This window comes from Colias philodice, chromosome 3 (assembly GCF_061535455.1).
Source record: "Colias philodice isolate Cphi_HAF_F1 chromosome 3, ilColPhil1 Martin Lab GWU primary, whole genome shotgun sequence".
NCBI classification, from domain to species: Eukaryota; Metazoa; Arthropoda; class Insecta; order Lepidoptera; family Pieridae; genus Colias; species Colias philodice.
The window spans coordinates 13720955-13740000 of record NC_143088.1 but is presented as its reverse complement, the minus strand read 5'-3'; the positions used below and the strand labels follow the sequence as shown (position 1 = coordinate 13740000).

The 19046-nt window shown below is 50.4% G+C and overlaps 1 protein-coding gene across 1 annotated transcript; it reads right to left on the bottom strand.

Moving 5' to 3' along the window:
* Positions 1–10890: 10890 nt before the first annotated feature.
* Positions 10891–17687, bottom strand: LOC149490109 (uncharacterized). Its single transcript, XM_089715096.1, has 4 exons — positions 15612–17687; positions 13304–15473; positions 11211–11806; positions 10891–11049 (listed from the first exon to the last, which is right to left on the bottom strand). The coding sequence occupies exons 1-4, from the start codon at positions 17685–17687 to the stop codon at positions 10891–10893; spliced, it is 5001 nt and encodes a 1666-aa protein (XP_089571222.1).
* Between the last annotated feature and the right edge of the window lie 1359 nt (positions 17688–19046).

Genomic DNA, 19046 nt, shown 5'->3' with positions numbered 1-19046 from the left:
ACCTAACCTAACCTAACCTAACCTAACCTAACCTAACCTAACCTAACCTAACCTAACCTAACCTAACCTAACCTAACCTAACCTAACCTAACCTAACCTAACCTAACCTAACCTAACCTAACCTAACCTAACCTAACCTAACCTAACCTAACCTAACCTAACCTAACCTAACCTAACCTAACCTAACCTAACCTAACCTAACCTAACCTAACCTAACCTAACCTAACCTAACCTAACCTAACCTAACCTAACCTAACCTAACCTAACCTAACCTAACCTAACCTAACCTAACCTAACCTAACCTAACCTAACCTAACCTAACCTAACCTAACCTAACCTAACCTAACCTAACCTAACCTAACCTAACCTAACCTAACCTAACCTAACCTAACCTAACCTAACCTAACCTAACCTAACCTAACCTAACCTAACCTAACCTAACCTAACCTAACCTAACCTAACCTAACCTAACCTAACCTAACCTAACCTAACCTAACCTAACCTAACCTAACCTAACCTAACCTAACCTAACCTAACCTAACCTAACCTAACCTAACCTAACCTAACCTAACCTAACCTAACCTAACCTAACCTAACCTAACCTAACCTAACCTAACCTAACCTAACCTAACCTAACCTAACCTAACCTAACCTAACCTAACCTAACCTAACCTAACCTAACCTAACCTAACCTAACCTAACCTAACCTAACCTAACCTAACCTAACCTAACCTAACCTAACCTAACCTAACCTAACCTAACCTAACCTAACCTAACCTAACCTAACCTAACCTAACCTAACCTAACCTAACCTAACCTAACCTAACCTAACCTAACCTAACCTAACCTAACCTAACCTAACCTAACCTAACCTAACCTAACCTAACCTAACCTAACCTAACCTAACCTAACCTAACCTAACCTAACCTAACCTAACCTAACCTAACCTAACCTAACCTAACCTAACCTAACCTAACCTAACCTAACCTAACCTAACCTAACCTAACCTAACCTAACCTAACCTAACCTAACCTAACCTAACCTAACCTAACCTAACCTAACCTAACCTAACCTAACCTAACCTAACCTAACCTAACCTAACCTAACCTAACCTAACCTAACCTAACCTAACCTAACCTAACCTAACCTAACCTAACCTAACCTAACCTAACCTAACCTAACCTAACCTAACCTAACCTAACCTAACCTAACCTAACCTAACCTAACCTAACCTAACCTAACCTAACCTAACCTAACCTAACCTAACCTAACCTAACCTAACCTAACCTAACCTAACCTAACCTAACCTAACCTAACCTAACCTAACCTAACCTAACCTAACCTAACCTAACCTAACCTAACCTAACCTAACCTAACCTAACCTAACCTAACCTAACCTAACCTAACCTAACCTAACCTAACCTAACCTAACCTAACCTAACCTAACCTAACCTAACCTAACCTAACCTAACCTAACCTAACCTAACCTAACCTAACCTAACCTAACCTAACCTAACCTAACCTAACCTAACCTAACCTAACCTAACCTAACCTAACCTAACCTAACCTAACCTAACCTAACCTAACCTAACCTAACCTAACCTAACCTAACCTAACCTAACCTAACCTAACCTAACCTAACCTAACCTAACCTAACCTAACCTAACCTAACCTAACCTAACCTAACCTAACCTAACCTAACCTAACCTAACCTAACCTAACCTAACCTAACCTAACCTAACCTAACCTAACCTAACCTAACCTAACCTAACCTAACCTAACCTAACCTAACCTAACCTAACCTAACCTAACCTAACCTAACCTAACCTAACCTAACCTAACCTAACCTAACCTAACCTAACCTAACCTAACCTAACCTAACCTAACCTAACCTAACCTAACCTAACCTAACCTAACCTAACCTAACCTAACCTAACCTAACCTAACCTAACCTAACCTAACCTAACCTAACCTAACCTAACCTAACCTAACCTAACCTAACCTAACCTAACCTAACCTAACCTAACCTAACCTAACCTAACCTAACCTAACCTAACCTAACCTAACCTAACCTAACCTAACCTAACCTAACCTAACCTAACCTAACCTAACCTAACCTAACCTAACCTAACCTAACCTAACCTAACCTAACCTAACCTAACCTAACCTAACCTAACCTAACCTAACCAGTCATTTGCCCGAACGCGGTCCGTTGACAGCGAAATCGCATCTCTCCTAAGTTTATTTTTATAAAAGCGGTATTTTTCCAAGTTACACATTAGTGTCATATACCAATAGATGCGCGCTTAAATAACAAATACGGACGCGAAAACAGTTTTAAAATCGAGTGTGCCTGTGAAAAGTTATTACCAAAAGAAATTTTTACTAAATTAACAAAAGTACGGCGTCGCTGGGAAGTCCCGATTTATATCGGGGACTTCGCGAACCCGAACTACAGTGTTGTAGGTATTAGTGATACGAGTGCCTGTGAAAATTTTGGGATTTTTTGGACCCATACATAAGGTAAAACAAACAATTTTCGGCAAGTCGGGCGGTGGCAATCCCCCTTAACTCAGTGCATGGTGAAAAGATACAAGTGTAAATAGACGCGGCATATTAAAACAAAGCCCGTGGTTTTTGTCCCGGGGAAATCGGTTGAAAATTGGCGAAGATAGACACCAAAGAGTGTTTTAACCTACAAATTGAAACTTTCTTCCGCCAAAACTATACTTTTCCCCTTTCCCCCCACTGTGTTTCCTACTTAAATTAGTGCTGGGATATTCCATACACCTTCCCGCACAAAGATAATAAATTATCTTAACTCCTCATAACGTTTTTTAAGAGAAAAATCTAAGTAGGTCACGAGTCAACAAAAACGAAAACAAGAAACACGTGGTGGCAAATGAATGTTTTCAATTTAATGTAATAGTCTGTATTTGTACATTAGTAAATTATTGTAAGTGTAGCTATATAATAGACCAGCTACATCATTTTTGGTGTAGCTGTTAGACTAAGGTTATTATATACTGAGTGCTTAGGGACCATATACCACACAACACAAATATATATATATTTATAATATCATTATTTATAATAATTTTATTTATAATATTATTATCTTTCATTCATTTATTTCTATTCATCATAAACAGGCGACTCCCCTATTGGGAGACCTGATAGTCTTAAGTAAAAATAATAATTATTAATTATTGACTTGAGTGGTTAGTACTGACTAGCTAGCTTTAGTAAGCTAGTGCTAGCTTAGTAGGTCGAACCGTACGATAATAATATCGTATAACTTATAGATTGACTTTTAAACTGAACTATAGACTATAATACTTATTAGGTATTACTAATATCATATTATTAGTACTTGCTGCTCATTTCCATTTTTATTTTATTTTATTGTAATCACTGACAGGTGCCTCCCCTATTGGGAGACTGATTAAGTATAAGTATTGACTTTTTTATTGACTTGACTTTTTTATTGTTGACCAATTGTAATTATAACGGACGTATTAATATTAATATTTTATTAATATTTTAAATAGTGATAAGTTGACAATTTTTAACTTTCAGTGACCTATTAATATTTTATATTTTTATATTATTATTTTATCTTATATTTATATCTGTGATATTTATTTTAATTGTAATTATTGACAGGTATCTCCCCTATTGGGAGACCTAATAGTGTTAAGTTGACCATTTTTAACTATCAGTGACCTATTAATATTTTATATTTTATATCTCATATTTATATCTGTGATATTAATTTTTAATTGTAATTATTGACAGGTATCTCCCCTATTGGGAGACCTAATAGTGTTAAGAATAAGTATTATTATTGACAGGGGTTTTTTTTTTTTTTTTTTTTTTTTCTCCCCTAAGTCATCATGATCCACACTCCCCAGAGGCGTGCCAGTGACACGTTCACTATCTCCGAACCAGTGAAGAAGCCTGCAACACCTAAAAGTCGGACTGCAGAAGGGAAAGCCCTTCTGCTGAAAGGGAAAGCCCACCTGCGGGAGTCCCGAAATTTAAAGACTGATATAAAAGACGGGGTAATTACGGCGCTAGAAAGGATGTATGAAATAATAAAAGAGATTGAGTTTGAACTCACCAATGCCAGGGCTGGTAGTGGAGGGCGTAGTGGGGACCCTATACATCCCCCCCCGCCATCCGATGCTGGTCCCAGCGTAGTTGACGACGCATTGGTGAGAAATCTGGACCTAAGTGAAGGAATGAAAGAAAGTATGAAAGAGATGATGACAAGAATGGAAGATATGAGAGTAAGCATGCGGGAGAATGAAAATAAAATGGACAAATTGAGCTCGCTTTTGGAGGGCAACATGACTGTCGCCAAAACGGCGAGTTATGCGGGCGTTGTCTCGAAGGGAGTCATAGAGAAACTCCCCGAAGCAAGAGCCCTGCATTCGGTCATGGTGTCATCCAAAGACGAACAAGAGACGGGTGATGAGGTGTTAGAAATGATCAGAAAGACTGTGGATGCAAAGGACGGATGGGTGAAAGTAGAGAGGGTAAGAAAGGTGAAGAACAGGAAGGTGGTCGTCGGCTGTGCGAATGAGGAAGAAAGAATCAAGGTGAAGGAAAGGCTGAGAAAGAATGAGGGATTAGTAGTGGAAGATGTAAAAAATAAGAGCCCTCTACTAGTCTTCAGGGATGTAATGAAATGCGAAGTTGACGATTTCGTCACAGCATTCAGTAATCAAAATGCAAGCATCCTTGAGGGCCTGAAGGGGGAAGAGAGAAAGGTAGAAGTAGCGTACGTGATGAAAGCAAGGAACCACCTCCAGAACCACGTAGTGGCCAGGGTGAGTCCACAGGTATGGAAGAGATGCACGAGTGAAGGATACGCCCATATAGGGCTAAGTAGAGTGAAAGTGATGGATCAAAGTCCGTTAGTGCAGTGCTCGCGCTGTCTTGGGTACGGGCATACGAGACGAATGTGTAGGGAAGAGAAGGAACGATGCAGCCACTGCGCTGGTCCTCACATGAAGACCGAGTGCGACAAGTGGCTGCGGGGAGAAGTGCCTCAATGCATCAACTGCATAAAGGCTAAGAAAGGCAGCGCAGAGCACAGCGCCTTTGACAGAGAGTGTACGGAAAGAAAGAGGTGGGATGCTCTGGCCAGATCGGCGGTAGCGTATTGCTAAGGTTGCCCAAGGTGAGTCCTTCCAGTACCGAATGCTGCAGGCCAATCTCCAGCGGAGCCAAATCGCCACACGGGAGCTACTGCTCGAAGCCACCAAGCGTAAGGCATGCGTAGCATTGCTGCAAGAGCCCTACGTTGGTGGGGCGAAAAGTATGAGGACATACAATGGAGTGAGGATCTTCCAGAGCGAAGGGGAAGGGGGTGGAGCAGTAAAGGCGTGTATTGTAGTACTCGACGACACACTGGATGTCGAACTACATACACGCCTTAGCAGTAACAACATCGTTGTGGCCACTCTCAGAACCAAAGCCTGGGAGATGATTGTAGTGTCCTTCTACTTCGAGCCCGATAAACCAGTGGGGCTCTACCTGGACCATCTTAGGCGGATAGGGAGAGAGCTGGGTATCCATAGGATGGTCCTGGGAGGCGATGCGAACGCAAAAAGCCCGTGGTGGGGTGGCGAAGTGGAAGACTCGCGAGGAAGAGATGTGTCTGCTGTACTGGAAGAAATGGGAATGCACATACTCAACACCGGGGACATCCCTACGTTCGATACCATCAGAGGTGGGAAAAGGTACTCTAGCTACGTGGATGTGACAGCGTGCTCCGACGATCTGCTGAACCGAGTGGACAACTGGAGGGTTGAGGAGAGTCTCACGAGCTCGGACCACAACGGCATATCCTTCGGCATCAGACAACATAAATCCACAGGCACGAACATAATACGAACTACACGCATATTTAACACACACAAGGCAAACTGGACTCAGTTTCATGAGAAACTGACCCAGCTGATGTCGGACAGACAATTAACTATACAAGACATAGACACAATACACAGCACACAACAAATAGATGACGCAATAGACAGATACACTGAAGCAATCACACAGACATGCAGAGACACAATGCCGACCAAAAAACACACACAGAAATTCACCTTGTCGTGGTGGAATGATGAGCTCGCGCAGATGAAGAAGCAGGTGGCCACGAGGAGACGCAGGATCCGAAACGCAGCACCTGATCGCAGAGACCGCGTGGTTGGATTGTACCTGGAAGAAAGAGAGATGTATGAAAAGGCAGTGAAAGAAGCGCAAGAGAAGAGTTGGAAGGAGTTTTGCCGGAAACAGGATAGGGAGGGGGTCTGGGAGGGCATCTACAGGGTGCTTAATAGAGCCACAGGGAGAGAGGAGGATCTGCCCCTTTCGAGGGGCGGTGAGACCCTCGATGCCCGGAGCTCGGCAGAACTGTTGGCGGAGACCTTCTACCCCGAGGACCAGGAAAGTGGTGAAAGTGGGGGACATCGTCGGGTGCGCAGGTGTGCGGAGTCCTTGGACACCGAACCACCGGCGGGCCCGGATGACCCTCCTTTCATCATGGAGGAGTTGAAGAGAGCCGTAAGGTCCTTCAACCCCAAGAAGGCCCCCGGGGCGGATGGACTCACGGCCGACATCTGTCAGCACGCTGTGGATTGTAACCCGGGATGGTTCCTTGCCTTGCTCAACAGATGCCTCTCTGCCGCCTACTTCCCCGCACAGTGGAAGTGGGCGACCGTGGTTATACTGCGAAGGCCGGGCAAGGAATCATATCGGGTACCGAAAGCCTATCGACCGATCGGCCTCTTACCTGTTCTCGGCAAAATCTTCGAAAAGATGCTGGTCGGCCGACTTAGGTTTTACCTGTTGCCCAAAATAAGCCCCCACCAGTATGGCTTTATGCCACAGAGGAGCACCGAGGACGCCCTCTATAGACTAGTGAACCACATCAGAAATATGAGGGAGGAGAAGAAGATTTCTGTTGTGGTATCGCTGGACATAGAGGGAGCCTTCGACAGCGCCTGGTGGCCAGCCATAAAGGTGCGGTTGGCTGAAGTTGGGTGCCCGGGGAACGTGAGGCGGGTGATCAGCAGCTACCTGAGTGAAAGGGGAGTGAAAGTTAGATATGCGGGCGTGGAAGTGAGTAGGGGGACCAGCAAGGGGTGCGTGCAGGGATCCATAGGTGGACCAATCCTGTGGAACCTCTTGCTGGACCCTCTGCTATGGATGCTAGAGGAGATGAAAGTATTCTGTCAGGCGTTCGCCGACGACATTGTGTTGGTCTTTGAGGGTGACACGGCCCTTGAAATTGAAATGGAAGCTAACCGTGTCTTAAAGGCAATAGATGAATGGGGAAAGGAAAACAAATTAAAATTTGCACCGCATAAAACTTGTGCCCTCCTTTCCACGAGGAGATTAAAATATGACGTGCCACGGCTCGCTATGGGGAATGTGGAAATAAAATATTTTGACCATATAAAAATATTGGGCCTAACAATAGACAGCGGCCTCACCTTTAACGCCCACGTCGGGGCTGTATGCCAAAAGGCAATAGCCCGGTATAAACTCTTGGCTAAGGCAGCCAGAGTTGGTTGGGGACTTAGCCCAGATATTATTAAGACTATTTATGTAGCTGTTATCGAACCGACTATTATGTATGCATCGGCAGCGTGGGCACCCACCGTGGAAAAGATGGGGGTCCAAAAAAGGCTGAACACCGTGCAACGGGGTTTCGCCCAAAAAATCTGCAGAGCATATCGGACCGTCTCCCTGAACTCAGCTATGCTGTTGGCTGGGATACTCCCCCTTGATCTCAGAATTCTCGAAGTCTCGAGATTATATGGGATCAAGAAGGGGGTGTCGCACCCAGCGTTGGGAGACAGGGAGGTGGAAAGAATGGCTCCGGCGATTGAGGACCCACATCCGGCAGAGCAGGAAGGGCTGGGGTTCGGGCTGGTGGACGAGGACTCGTATTCCGACGTGGCTAATAGCCACGTACATAGGATCTACACGGACGGCAGCAAGATTGAGGGTCGAGTCGGAGCCGCCCTTTCCGTATGGGAGGGGGAGGCCGAGACGAAGGCCGTCAAGCTTGCTTTGCCGCCGTATTGCACCGTCTACCAGGCCGAACTCCTAGCGCTCCAAAGAGCAGTAATTAGAGCCTGCAAGAGTGGAGTGTCGAAGGTCGGCATCTTCAGCGACTCCAGATCGGCCCTCCAGGCAGTCACACTCGGTTCCCCCCACCCCCTTGCTGTGCAAACAAGGGCGGCCCTCCGAAAAGCTGCTTCGCAGAGGCGGGAGGTCGCTCTGTTTTGGATCAAGGCGCACGCAGGGCTAAGGGGGAACGAAAGAGTGGACCAGTTAGCCAAGGAGGCCGCTCTGGGGTCGAAGAAGAAACCCGACTACGATCTGTGTCCTGTTTCATTCGTCAAGCGTATCCTGAGACAGGATACGATCGGGGAATGGGACAGGAGATATGATGTGGGGGAGACGGCTGGAGGCACGAAGCTCTTTTTCCCAAGCGCTGCTGCTGCATACAAAATAGTACGGAAAATAGACATCACACACCACACCACACAAGCACTGACTGGACACGGTGGATTCGCCTTCTACTTGAACAGATTCAAGCTGAAGGAGAATCCATCGTGCCTGTGTCAGCCCGGAGTCGACGAGACGGTTTCTCACCTGTTGCTCGAGTGTCCGATTTTTGCAAGAGATAGATATGTTATTGAGCAAAAATTGGGCATCGCGATGACGGGTGAGAATCTGCCCGCGGCCCTGGGGGACAAAATGAGGAATGAATTTCTGGAATATTGTAAGTACATTGTTGGGGTGGTAAACAAAAGAAACTGTGATAAGCTGTGATGTTAGGGTTAAGTTTAGGATAGTTGTGCCGTGATAATTTGTATATTTATTTGTATTGGTTTTATTTTTATTGTAATCTTTGAATTGTAAATTTTAATGTGATCTTTAATTATTGTATTTTATTATTATTTTGAAAATTCTATTGTATATTGTAAATTCGTATTTTAAAATTTGATTATATTTTAATATTATGTGCCCATATTGTAAATAAAGAAAATTGTGTTTATTATTTGATTAAAGAAAAGAAATGTCTCTAGACTATACTCTAGAGAAAAAGCAGACAACACCCTGCGATGGCGGGTGCTTTTAAAAAAAAAAAAAAAAAAAAAAAAAAAAAAAAAAACCTAACCTAACCTAACCTAACCTAACCTAACCTAACCTAACCTAACCTAACCTAACCTAACCTAACCTAACCTAACCTAACCTAACCTAACCTAACCTAACCTAACCTAACCTAACCTAACCTAACCTAACCTAACCTAACCTAACCTAACCTAACCTAACCTAACCTAACCTAACCTAACCTAACCTAACCTAACCTAACCTAACCTAACCTAACCTAACCTAACCTAACCTAACCTAACCTAACCTAACCTAACCTAACCTAACCTAACCTAACCTAACCTAACCTAACCTAACCTAACCTAACCTAACCTAACCTAACCTAACCTAACCTAACCTAACCTAACCTAACCTAACCTAACCTAACCTAACCTAACCTAACCTAACCTAACCTAACCTAACCTAACCTAACCTAACCTAACCTAACCTAACCTAACCTAACCTAACCTAACCTAACCTAACCTAACCTAACCTAACCTAACCTAACCTAACCTAACCTAACCTAACCTAACCTAACCTAACCTAACCTAACCTAACCTAACCTAACCTAACCTAACCTAACCTAACCTAACCTAACCTAACCTAACCTAACCTAACCTAACCTAACCTAACCTAACCTAACCTAACCTAACCTAACCTAACCTAACCTAACCTCCTAACCTAACCTAACCTAACCTAACCTAACCTAACCTAACCTAACCTAACCTAACCTAACCTAACCTAACCTAACCTAACCTAACCTAACCTAACCTAACCTTTTTTTTTTTTTTTTTTTTTTTTTTTTTTTTTTTTTATAGTGGAGAATGCATTTAGGCATACCCAGAGCGCTCGGGGAAAGGGCCCTGGGTTATGTCGGACTCACACCGCAGAATGCGGCGACTACCGACTAAACTCCACTGTGTTCCGTCGCTCCGCTATATTGGCAGGGTCGCGGGTATTTGGTGTAACCGCTTCCGTAACCCTGTCAGCGGCAGCCTATTTTTTATATAGGCCCATCGCGATTTAGACCTGGCTAGTGTTCGCCAGTTCCTCCTTCCTGGGGGGCGGCGTGAACGGAACACGTCTCACGCCGCCTCACCGCACCGGACGATGGATTATGTCCCCGTTCCACCGTCCGGCACCCAACATTAGGGAAGCAAGTCGCGACCGTGTACAGCGGTCGCGACTCGGCGACTGCGCCCAATAAGACGTCGCCGCCGAATAGGATCCGCGTTGGGATCTCCCTCGCGGACCCGCTCTGCTTCCTCCTTCTGCGACATCACATCTTCACAGAATGTGATAGCCGCGCGCCACGATCTGTCGCTGCCAACCATTGCGCGAGCTATGGAAGGCAGGGAGAGATCAGGGCCGACGACTGCGACTAGGTGAGCACGGGGCTCGGACCACGCGGGGCACACGGCGAGAGTGTGGTCTGCCGTGTCCTCCGGACTGTCACACCAATGGCAAGCCATTTGCGGCTCCCGCCTGGCGACTTTGCACAAGTACCACCCGAAACAGCCGTGTCCGGACAGCACCTGTGTCAGGCGGAAGGTAATTGCCCCATGCCGCCTGTCGCACCACTCGCGTAGGACCGGTCGGATAGCTTCGACCGTCCTCGCTCCTGCGCTGGGCCTCTCGAGCCGGCGTTCCCACTCCCTGAACCGCCGCTCGAGAGCATCAGCCCTCCATTGCTGGACTTGCTCCAGATATGGATTAATTCCATGCGATCTGGACCCCGTGACGCGGCGATAAACGTCCGCCAGCATCTCGGCATCCAGGTCCCACGGGGGCGTCCCAGCCATGACACACGCGGCCTCGAAGGACACTGTGCGATATGCCCTCACGACTCTGAGCGCCATGACCCGCTGCGGTCTACGCAAGTATGGTCTGGTACGGACGCTCAAAGAGTCGGCCCAAATGGGCGCACCATAGAGGGCCATGGAGCGAATGACGCCGGTGTATAGACGACGACACGCACCCCCAGCCCCTCTTAGATTCGGGAGCAGACTTCCAAGTGCCCCGGCCACCCCAACAAGACGGGGGGCGAGGCGACGAAAGTGCTCCACAAATGTCCACCGGCTGTCCAGCACGATGCCCAGGTAGCGCAAAGTGGAACCGACGCCGATGGACGTGCCACCCACCTGGATAGCTGAACCAGCAGCCTGCGCCCTTCGACGGCCGCGAAACAAAATTGCCTCTGACTTGTTCAGAGCGACCTCTAAGCCAAGTCGTTTGATTCGGCGCACAACATCCGCCACACCAGCGGTCGCAATGAGGGCTGCCTCCCTGTACGAGGCCCCGCGTGCAGTTACCAGGGTGTCATCCGCGTAGCAAAGCACGCTGACACCCGGTAGATAAGTGGCACGCAGGACCCAGTCGTAGCCGATGTTCCACAGAAGGGGCCCAAGAACCGAGCCCTGTGGAACACCGCACGTCACTTCCTTTTCTAGCCACCCACTACGCGCGGGGTACGCCACAGCCCTCTCCGATAAGTAGGACTGCAACAAGCGCACCATATACCCGGGCACGTTGTGATAGCGGAGCGCTTCGATCACGCAACTCCACGGCAGAGTGTTGAATGCGTTGGCGATGTCAAGGGACACCGCCAAAAGCACTCCGCCTTCATTATCTGCATGATCAGCGAGGTTCCGCAATTCAGAAATCGCATCGATAGTGGACCTTCCACGGCGAAATCCAAATTGGTTCTCGCTTAACCTAACCTAACCTAACCTAACCTAACCTAACCTAACCTAACCTAACCTAACCTAACCTAACCTAACCTAACCTAACCTAACCTAACCTAACCTAACCTAACCTAACCTAACCTAACCTAACCTAACCTAACCTAACCTAACCTAACCTAACCTAACCTAACCTTTTTTTTTTTTTTTTTTTTTTTTTTATAGTGGAGAATGCATTTAGGCATACCCAGAGCGCTCGGGGAAAGGGCCCTGGGTTATGTCGGACTCACACCGCAGAATGCGGCGACTACCGACTAAACTCCACTGTGTTCCGTCTCTCCGCTTTATTGGCAGGGTCGCGGGTATTTGGTGTAACCGCTTCCGTAACCCCGTCAGCGGCAGCCTATTTTTTATATAGGCCCATCGCGATTAAGACCTGGCTAGTGTTCGCCAGTTCCTCCTTCCTGGGGGGCGGCGTGAACGGAACACGTCTCACGCCGCCTCACCGCACCGGACGATGGATTATGTCCCCGTTCCACCGTCCGGCACCCAACATTAGGGAAGCAAGTCGCGACCGTGTACAGCGGTCGCGACTCGGCGACTGCGCCCAATAAGACGTCGCCGCCGAATAGGATCCGCGTTGGGATCTCCCTCGCGGACCCGCTCTGCTTCCTCCTTCTGCGACATCACATCTTCACAGAATGTGATAGCCGCGCGCCACGATCTGTCGCTGCCAACCATTGCGCGAGCTATGGAAGGCAGGGAGAGATCAGGGCCGACGACTGCGACTAGGTGAGCACGGGGCTCGGACCACGCGGGGCACACGGCGAGAGTGTGGTCTGCCGTGTCCTCCGGACTGTCACACCAATGGCAAGCCATTTGCGGCTCCCGCCTGGCGACTTTGCACAAGTACCACCCGAAACAGCCGTGTCCGGACAGCACCTGTGTCAGGCGGAAGGTAATTGCCCCATGCCGCCTGTCACACCACTCGCGTAGGACCGGTCGGATAGCTTCGACCGTCCTCGCTCCTGCGCTGGGCCTCTCGAGCCGGCGTTCCCACTCCCTGAACCGCCGCTCGAGAGCATCAGCCCTCCATTGCTGGACTTGCTCCAGATATGGATTAATTCCATGCGATCTGGACGCGGTGACGCGGCGATAAACGTCCGCCAGCATCTCGGCATCCAGGTCCCACGGGGGCGTCCCAGCCATGACACACGCGGCCTCGAAGGACACTGTGCGATATGCCCTCACGACTCTGAGCGCCATGACCCGCTGCGGTCTACGCAAGTATGGTCTGGTACGGACGCTCAAAGAGTCGGCCCAAATGGGCGCACCATAGAGGGCCATGGAGCGAATGACGCCGGTGTATAGACGACGACACGCACCCCCAGCCCCTCTTAGATTCGGGAGCAGACTTCCAAGTGCCCCGGCCACCCCAACAAGACGGGGGGCGAGGCGACGAAAGTGCTCCACAAATGTCCACCGGCTGTCCAGCACGATGCCCAGGTAGCGCAAAGTGGAACCGACGCCGATGGACGTGCCACCCACCTGGATAGCTGAACCAGCAGCCTGCGCCCTTCGACGGCCGCGAAACAAAATTGCCTCCGACTTGTTCAGAGCGACCTCTAAGCCAAGTCGTCTGATTCGGCGCACAACATCCGCCACACCAGCGGTCGCAATGAGGGCTGCCTCCCTGTACGAGGCCCCGCGTGCAGTTACCAGGGTGTCATCCGCGTAGCAAAGCACGCTGACACCCGGTAGATAAGTGGCACGCAGGACCCAGTCGTAGCCGATGTTCCACAGAAGGGGCCCAAGAACCGAGCCCTGTGGAACACCGCACGTCACTTCCTTTTCTTGCCACCCACGACGCGCGGGGTACGCCACAGCCCTCTCCGATAAGTAGGACTGCAACAAGCGCACCATATACCCGGGCACGTTGTGGTAGCGGAGCGCTTCGATCACGCAACTCCACGGCAGAGTGTTGAATGCGTTGGCGATGTCAAGGGACACCGCCAAAAGAACTCCGCCTTCATTATCTGCATGATCAGCGAGGTTCCGCAATTCAGCAATCGCATCGATAGTGGACCTTCCCCGGCGAAATCCAAATTGGTTCTCGCTTAGGTCCGGCCCCACTCCCTCCAGATGGTCGATGAGGCGAGCTGCGAAGACGCGCTCAAAGAGCTTGCTCACCTCATCGAGCAGCACGATCGGCCTATAAGCCGAGGGCGAGTCGCGCGGGCGTCCCTCCTTCTGCAACAGGACCAAGTTCCCGGTCTTCCACCTACGGGGAAATTGGCCCTGTTGGAGGCATTTTGTGAACAGCTGTTCCACCCTGGGTCCAAGAGATTCTAGCGCCAGCACCCAGGCCCGCCCGGGAACACCGTCAGGGCCGGGGGCGGCATTCTTCGCCTTAAGGCGCTCTACTGCCACAGCGAGCTCGTTGCGAGTGACTGGAGGGACATTTTCGTTGTTGAGCTCCTCCTGCGCAGTCATCGTGGGTGCCATCGGTGGGGGAGAATGTCTTCCCCGACTTGGAAACAAGGACGTCACCACTTGCTCCAGAAATCGTGGCTCGAGACTTTGAGACAAGGGCGGGGCCCAAGGGCGAAGCTTTTGCCTCACCCTCTTATACGGCCGACCCCAAGGTTCGCGGTTCAAACTCTCGAGCATCTCCTCCCATGCACGGGTCTTAGCGCTGCTGATGGCGTGCTGCAGAGACACAATGCAGTCCCTATAGACGGCGTATAACCGCGCTTCCTCCTCTTCGTCACGCCGCCTACGGCGCCTGTGCCTGGTGTACGCCCGCCTCGCAGCCACGCATGAAGCACGCAGCTGGGCAACATCGGCGGACCACCAGTACATTTGGCGCCTACGTGGAACCGACCGCACCCTCCGCATGCTCGCGTCGCACACCTGAGACATAGCTTCGGCAAGCCAAGTGGCCTCCTCCTCTACGTTTTCGCCGTCATTCTGCTGCGACGGGAGCCAAGCCTGCACTAAGGCAGCCTCAATGAGGAGCTCCCTATCGAGGCTACCAAGTGCCCAGCGCGGACGACAATCGCCAGGGGGGAATTGACTGGGAGCCGTCGAGGGCGTGGAGACGCTAAACCGGATATAACGGTGATCCGAGAGCGTCTCCACGTCCAAAAGAACCCTCCAGTCTTGTATACGACGAGCGAGAGGGGGGCTCGCAAACGTGACATCTACAATGGATCCACCCCTCTGCCGAACACACGTTAATTCTGCTCCACGGTTAACAACCGTCAGTCCCGCCGCAACTGTCCAGTCAGCGAGTGTCGAGCCACGTATGTCACTTGCCACACAGCCCCAAGACACCGACTTGGCGTTCAGGTCCCCGGCCAGAAGCACAGATTGAGGTTGTGCGAAGTCTAGCAGATCCCTCAGCTCAACCAAGAACTGCTCGAAATCGGCGAGGCAGCGGTTCGGCGAGAAGTACGCCCCCACAACGGTGAAGCCATTGACAACCGCCGAGACGCATCCCCGTCGCCTTATGATTTGCTCAAGCTGTGTGTCGCCTTGAGCAACCAGCGCCACCAAGCCGTCCAGATCGCCCACCCAGTTATCCCGGGGGGGGCAGATTGTATGGCTCAGACACTACCGCCACGTCAATCTCCCACTCTGCCAGACTCTGATGTAAAAGGTCCTGGGCCCTGGCACAGTGGTTGATGTTGGCCTGTAGGAAACGCAGTGCGGCCATTACTGCGTTTCCATGGCTGCCTCCGTTTGCGGTACCTCATCAGGCACCGGAGCAGAGCGTGATGGCGTTGGAGCGCCATCTTGCTTCCGCATTCCACCTCTTTTAGGCTTCGGGGCCTTACAGGCTGCGCTTCCAAGCCGATGCTCTGCCGGTAGCTTTGCCTCCGTGCATAGGGCGCAGCGAGCGGAGGCGGCATCGCATCCACCAGCTTTATGGCCTGTTTCACTGCAGCGGAAGCAAGTGGCACTCCGGTCCGTCGGCGAGGAGCACGTGGCGCTGACATGGCCCACCTCCAGGCAGCGGTAACAGCGCAGGGGCTTCTGCTCGGTGAGAGAGACTTTCGCCGAAGCCCACCCAACCATTACGCGCCCCGCCTGCGCCAGCTTCTTCGCCGCAGTCACCGGGCAACTAACCCAGGCTGATACAGCACCTCGGGGGCCCGTGCGCAGGCCACCACACTTCACATGCTCCGCGGTACACTCCCCTGCACGCGATACCGCAGCCGCAATGTCCTCGACTGTGGCCGAGTCATCCAGGCCAGTGATTCGCAAGTCTGCGCACTTGACCGGCCTGGACACCTTAACGTTGTCCTCACCGAGGACCTCCCGCAATTTGGCGGCAAGGGAGTCCGCTTCCTTGGTGCTGGAAGCACCGGGGATCTCTAGTATCCTGGCACCAGTGACAGCGCGCTTAAAACGCATTGCACTGATGCCAATTTCGGCGAGGTCTATTCCACGCCGCGCCTCCGTCAAAACACCGGCGTAGGTTACGCCACGCTCCTTCGCACTCGGCTGCAGGGTAAGGACGACAGCCGAGGAATTCGGAGCGTGGAGCTTTCGCGACTTCTTCTTGCGGGACTTAGCCGCAGGCTTCTTCCCTTTCCCCTTATTTTCTTTTCCTCGCTTTCCGACCACAGTCCACTCTCCGTCCTTTGACGGCTGCTGCGGGGGGCCGGATGACGTGGCCAGCGTATCTTTTCTGGGGGGCTTTGAACCCGCCGGATCAGGCTGCACGGGGACCCTTTCCTTCCCCTTCGCTAATTTCTTTTTCCTCTTCTTCGAGGTTGCCTCGATCTCCAAAGCTGGGACCGCCGTCTGCTTCGCGGTTTTCTTAATTGCGGGCCCAGACACCGATCTACCCGGTTGCGATGAAGCCGCAACACCTGCATATGTCCTCGCCTTTGATGGAGGGGGCGGTGCGAGGTCATCGGCCATCGCTTGTTCAGCCGCCTTTGCCGCTTTCCTGCTATCTGCCGCCAGCGGAGGTCTTATGCGCTTTTCCGGCAGCAGACGCTCCTCTAGAGCCTCAAATCTCGCGTTAATCATTGCTCCGACCTGGCGCAAGATATCCGAATCTTGGGGCTGAGCAGGCAGCGACGAGCCCTGAGAGGCCTTCACCTCTTGGAGTTCCCTTTTCAGGGAGTCGAGCTCCGCCTGTAGGCGGGAATTGGCTGCCTGCAGCAATCTCGTCTCCTCAGAGACAGTGTGTTTCTCTAATAGAGCTACTGACTGCTCAATGTCATCGTGGGCCAATTTCAAGGCCTTTTTAAAAGTGCCCTTGAGATTTGATGACTTGGTCATCACCTTCACGATTGCAGCCAGGTCATCGGCAATGCGGCGACTGAGAGCCTCGGACGTGTTTGTCTTTGCTGGAATGGGAGGGAGAGGAGCGCTAGCTTGCGCCACTTCAATGCGCTCGGCGCACTCAGCAACCTCCTTCTCGGCCTGCGCCTCCAACTCCCTCTTACGCAACCTCGTCATATCGAATGTGGCCTCGCGCCGAGTGGCGCTTGAACCCGATGGGCGGCCCTTCCCTCTTTTTGAGGTGGTCTTAATAAATGGGGATGTAAAAACCCCTGTGCCATCTTCTTCGTCGGAACCAGAACAGCTGGTGTCCAGCGTCCGCTTCCGCCACAGCCTGTCTTTTCCATCCATTTCTATGATGCTGTTGGCAGAGCTGGAGCTTGAACGCAGCACAGCCCTGCCCCGCCTTGTCTCGACACGCGCCGGAGACATACTTTCGTCAGTGTCTTCCAAATCATAGAAGTTTTCAGTGTCCATAATTGTGTGTTTGCTAGGGTCGTCGTTGATCGGTTCGGAGTTAAAGGACATTTTTGTTCCCACGAGTATGGGGGATATAAAACGTCCATCCGGGCGGTGCCCCCTGCACCCGGATAACCCTTTTACACCATGGAGGTCGGGCGGTATCCATGGGTGTACACAGCTAAAAGCTCACGCTCTCCCGAGCCAAACTGTCCAAGAAGGACAGGAAATCCACGCCGCTGGACTACAACGCGGATTTGAGGGTTTTTGATGAGGTGTCCTTCCTCTCAGGCCAGCCGATTAAGGCAAGCCTCCTGGTCCGTCATAGCTGCTAGACGTGACAACAACACTACGACGGATAACAGGTTGCCCGACGGGAGGCCGAAGCCTCTAACCAGGCGACAGAAAAACCTGCCGCCCAGCCCGCCGCGCCGCGATTGATACAACCGCCATCCATCGCTGCAAAGCAGCCCGTCGTCCAGTAGGACTAAATCGTCCGCAACCACTGGTCGCCATACCTCGCCACAAAAGCAGCACTGTTCGAAAACAAACCCAGCAATTTCTCTGCAAAGCAGAGATTGCAACGAGGACGTGGTAGCCCTCGAGTTCCTCCACGCTGATTTTGGTCCGCGCCGGCAAGACCACCGGTACCCCCCATATCTGGGAGGCCTTCCCCTATCCGCCACCTGAGGACGCGCCCGATGGGAGACCAGAAACTCCACACGGGAACCTAACCTAACCTAACCTAACCTAACCTAACCTAACCTAACCTAACCTAACCTAACCTAACCTAACCTAACCTAACCTAACCTAACCTAACCTAACCTAACCTAACCTAACCTAACCTAACCTAACCTAACCTAACCTAACCTAACCTAACCTAACCTAACCTAACCTAACCTAACCTAACCTAACCTAACCTAACCTAACCTAACCTAACCTAACCTAACCTAACCTAACCTAACCTAACCTAACCTAACCTAACCTAACCTAACCTAACCTAACCTAACCTAACCTAACCTAACCTAACCTAACCTAACCTAACCTAACCTAACCTAACCTAACCTAACCTAACCTAACCAGTCATTTGCCCGAACGCGGTCCGTAGACAGCGAAATCGCATCGCTCTTAAGTTTATTTTCTGTAAAAGTGGTATTTTTTCATCTTACACACCAGTGTGATATACCAGTAGATGCGCGTTTCAACAGCTAATACGGACGCGAAAACGGTTTTAAAATCGCTCGAGCCAGTAAAAAGTTATCACCAAAAGAAATTTTTACGAAATCAACAAAAAGTACGGCGTCGCTGGGAAGTCCCGATTTATATCGGGGACTTCGCGAACCGTAACTGCAGTGTTGTGTGTGTTGGTGATACGAGTGCCTGTGAAAATTTTGGGATTTTTTGGACCCATACATAAGGTAAAACAAA

Excerpts from the sequence above, each read along its gene's own strand:
- LOC149490109 (XM_089715096.1), bottom strand. The coding sequence starts at position 17,687 with ATGTCCTTTAACTCCGAACCGATCAACGACGACCCTAGCAAACACACA. Across the intron at positions 11,807-13,303 it reads CTTTCGTCGCCTCGCCCCCC|ATAATGAAGGCGGAGTGCTT; the intron begins GTCTTGTTGGGG and ends CTGATCATGCAG. Across the intron at positions 11,050-11,210 it reads GTCGCCTCGCCCCCCGTCTT|ACCGCAGCGGGTCATGGCGC; the intron begins GTTGGGGTGGCC and ends ATACTTGCGTAG.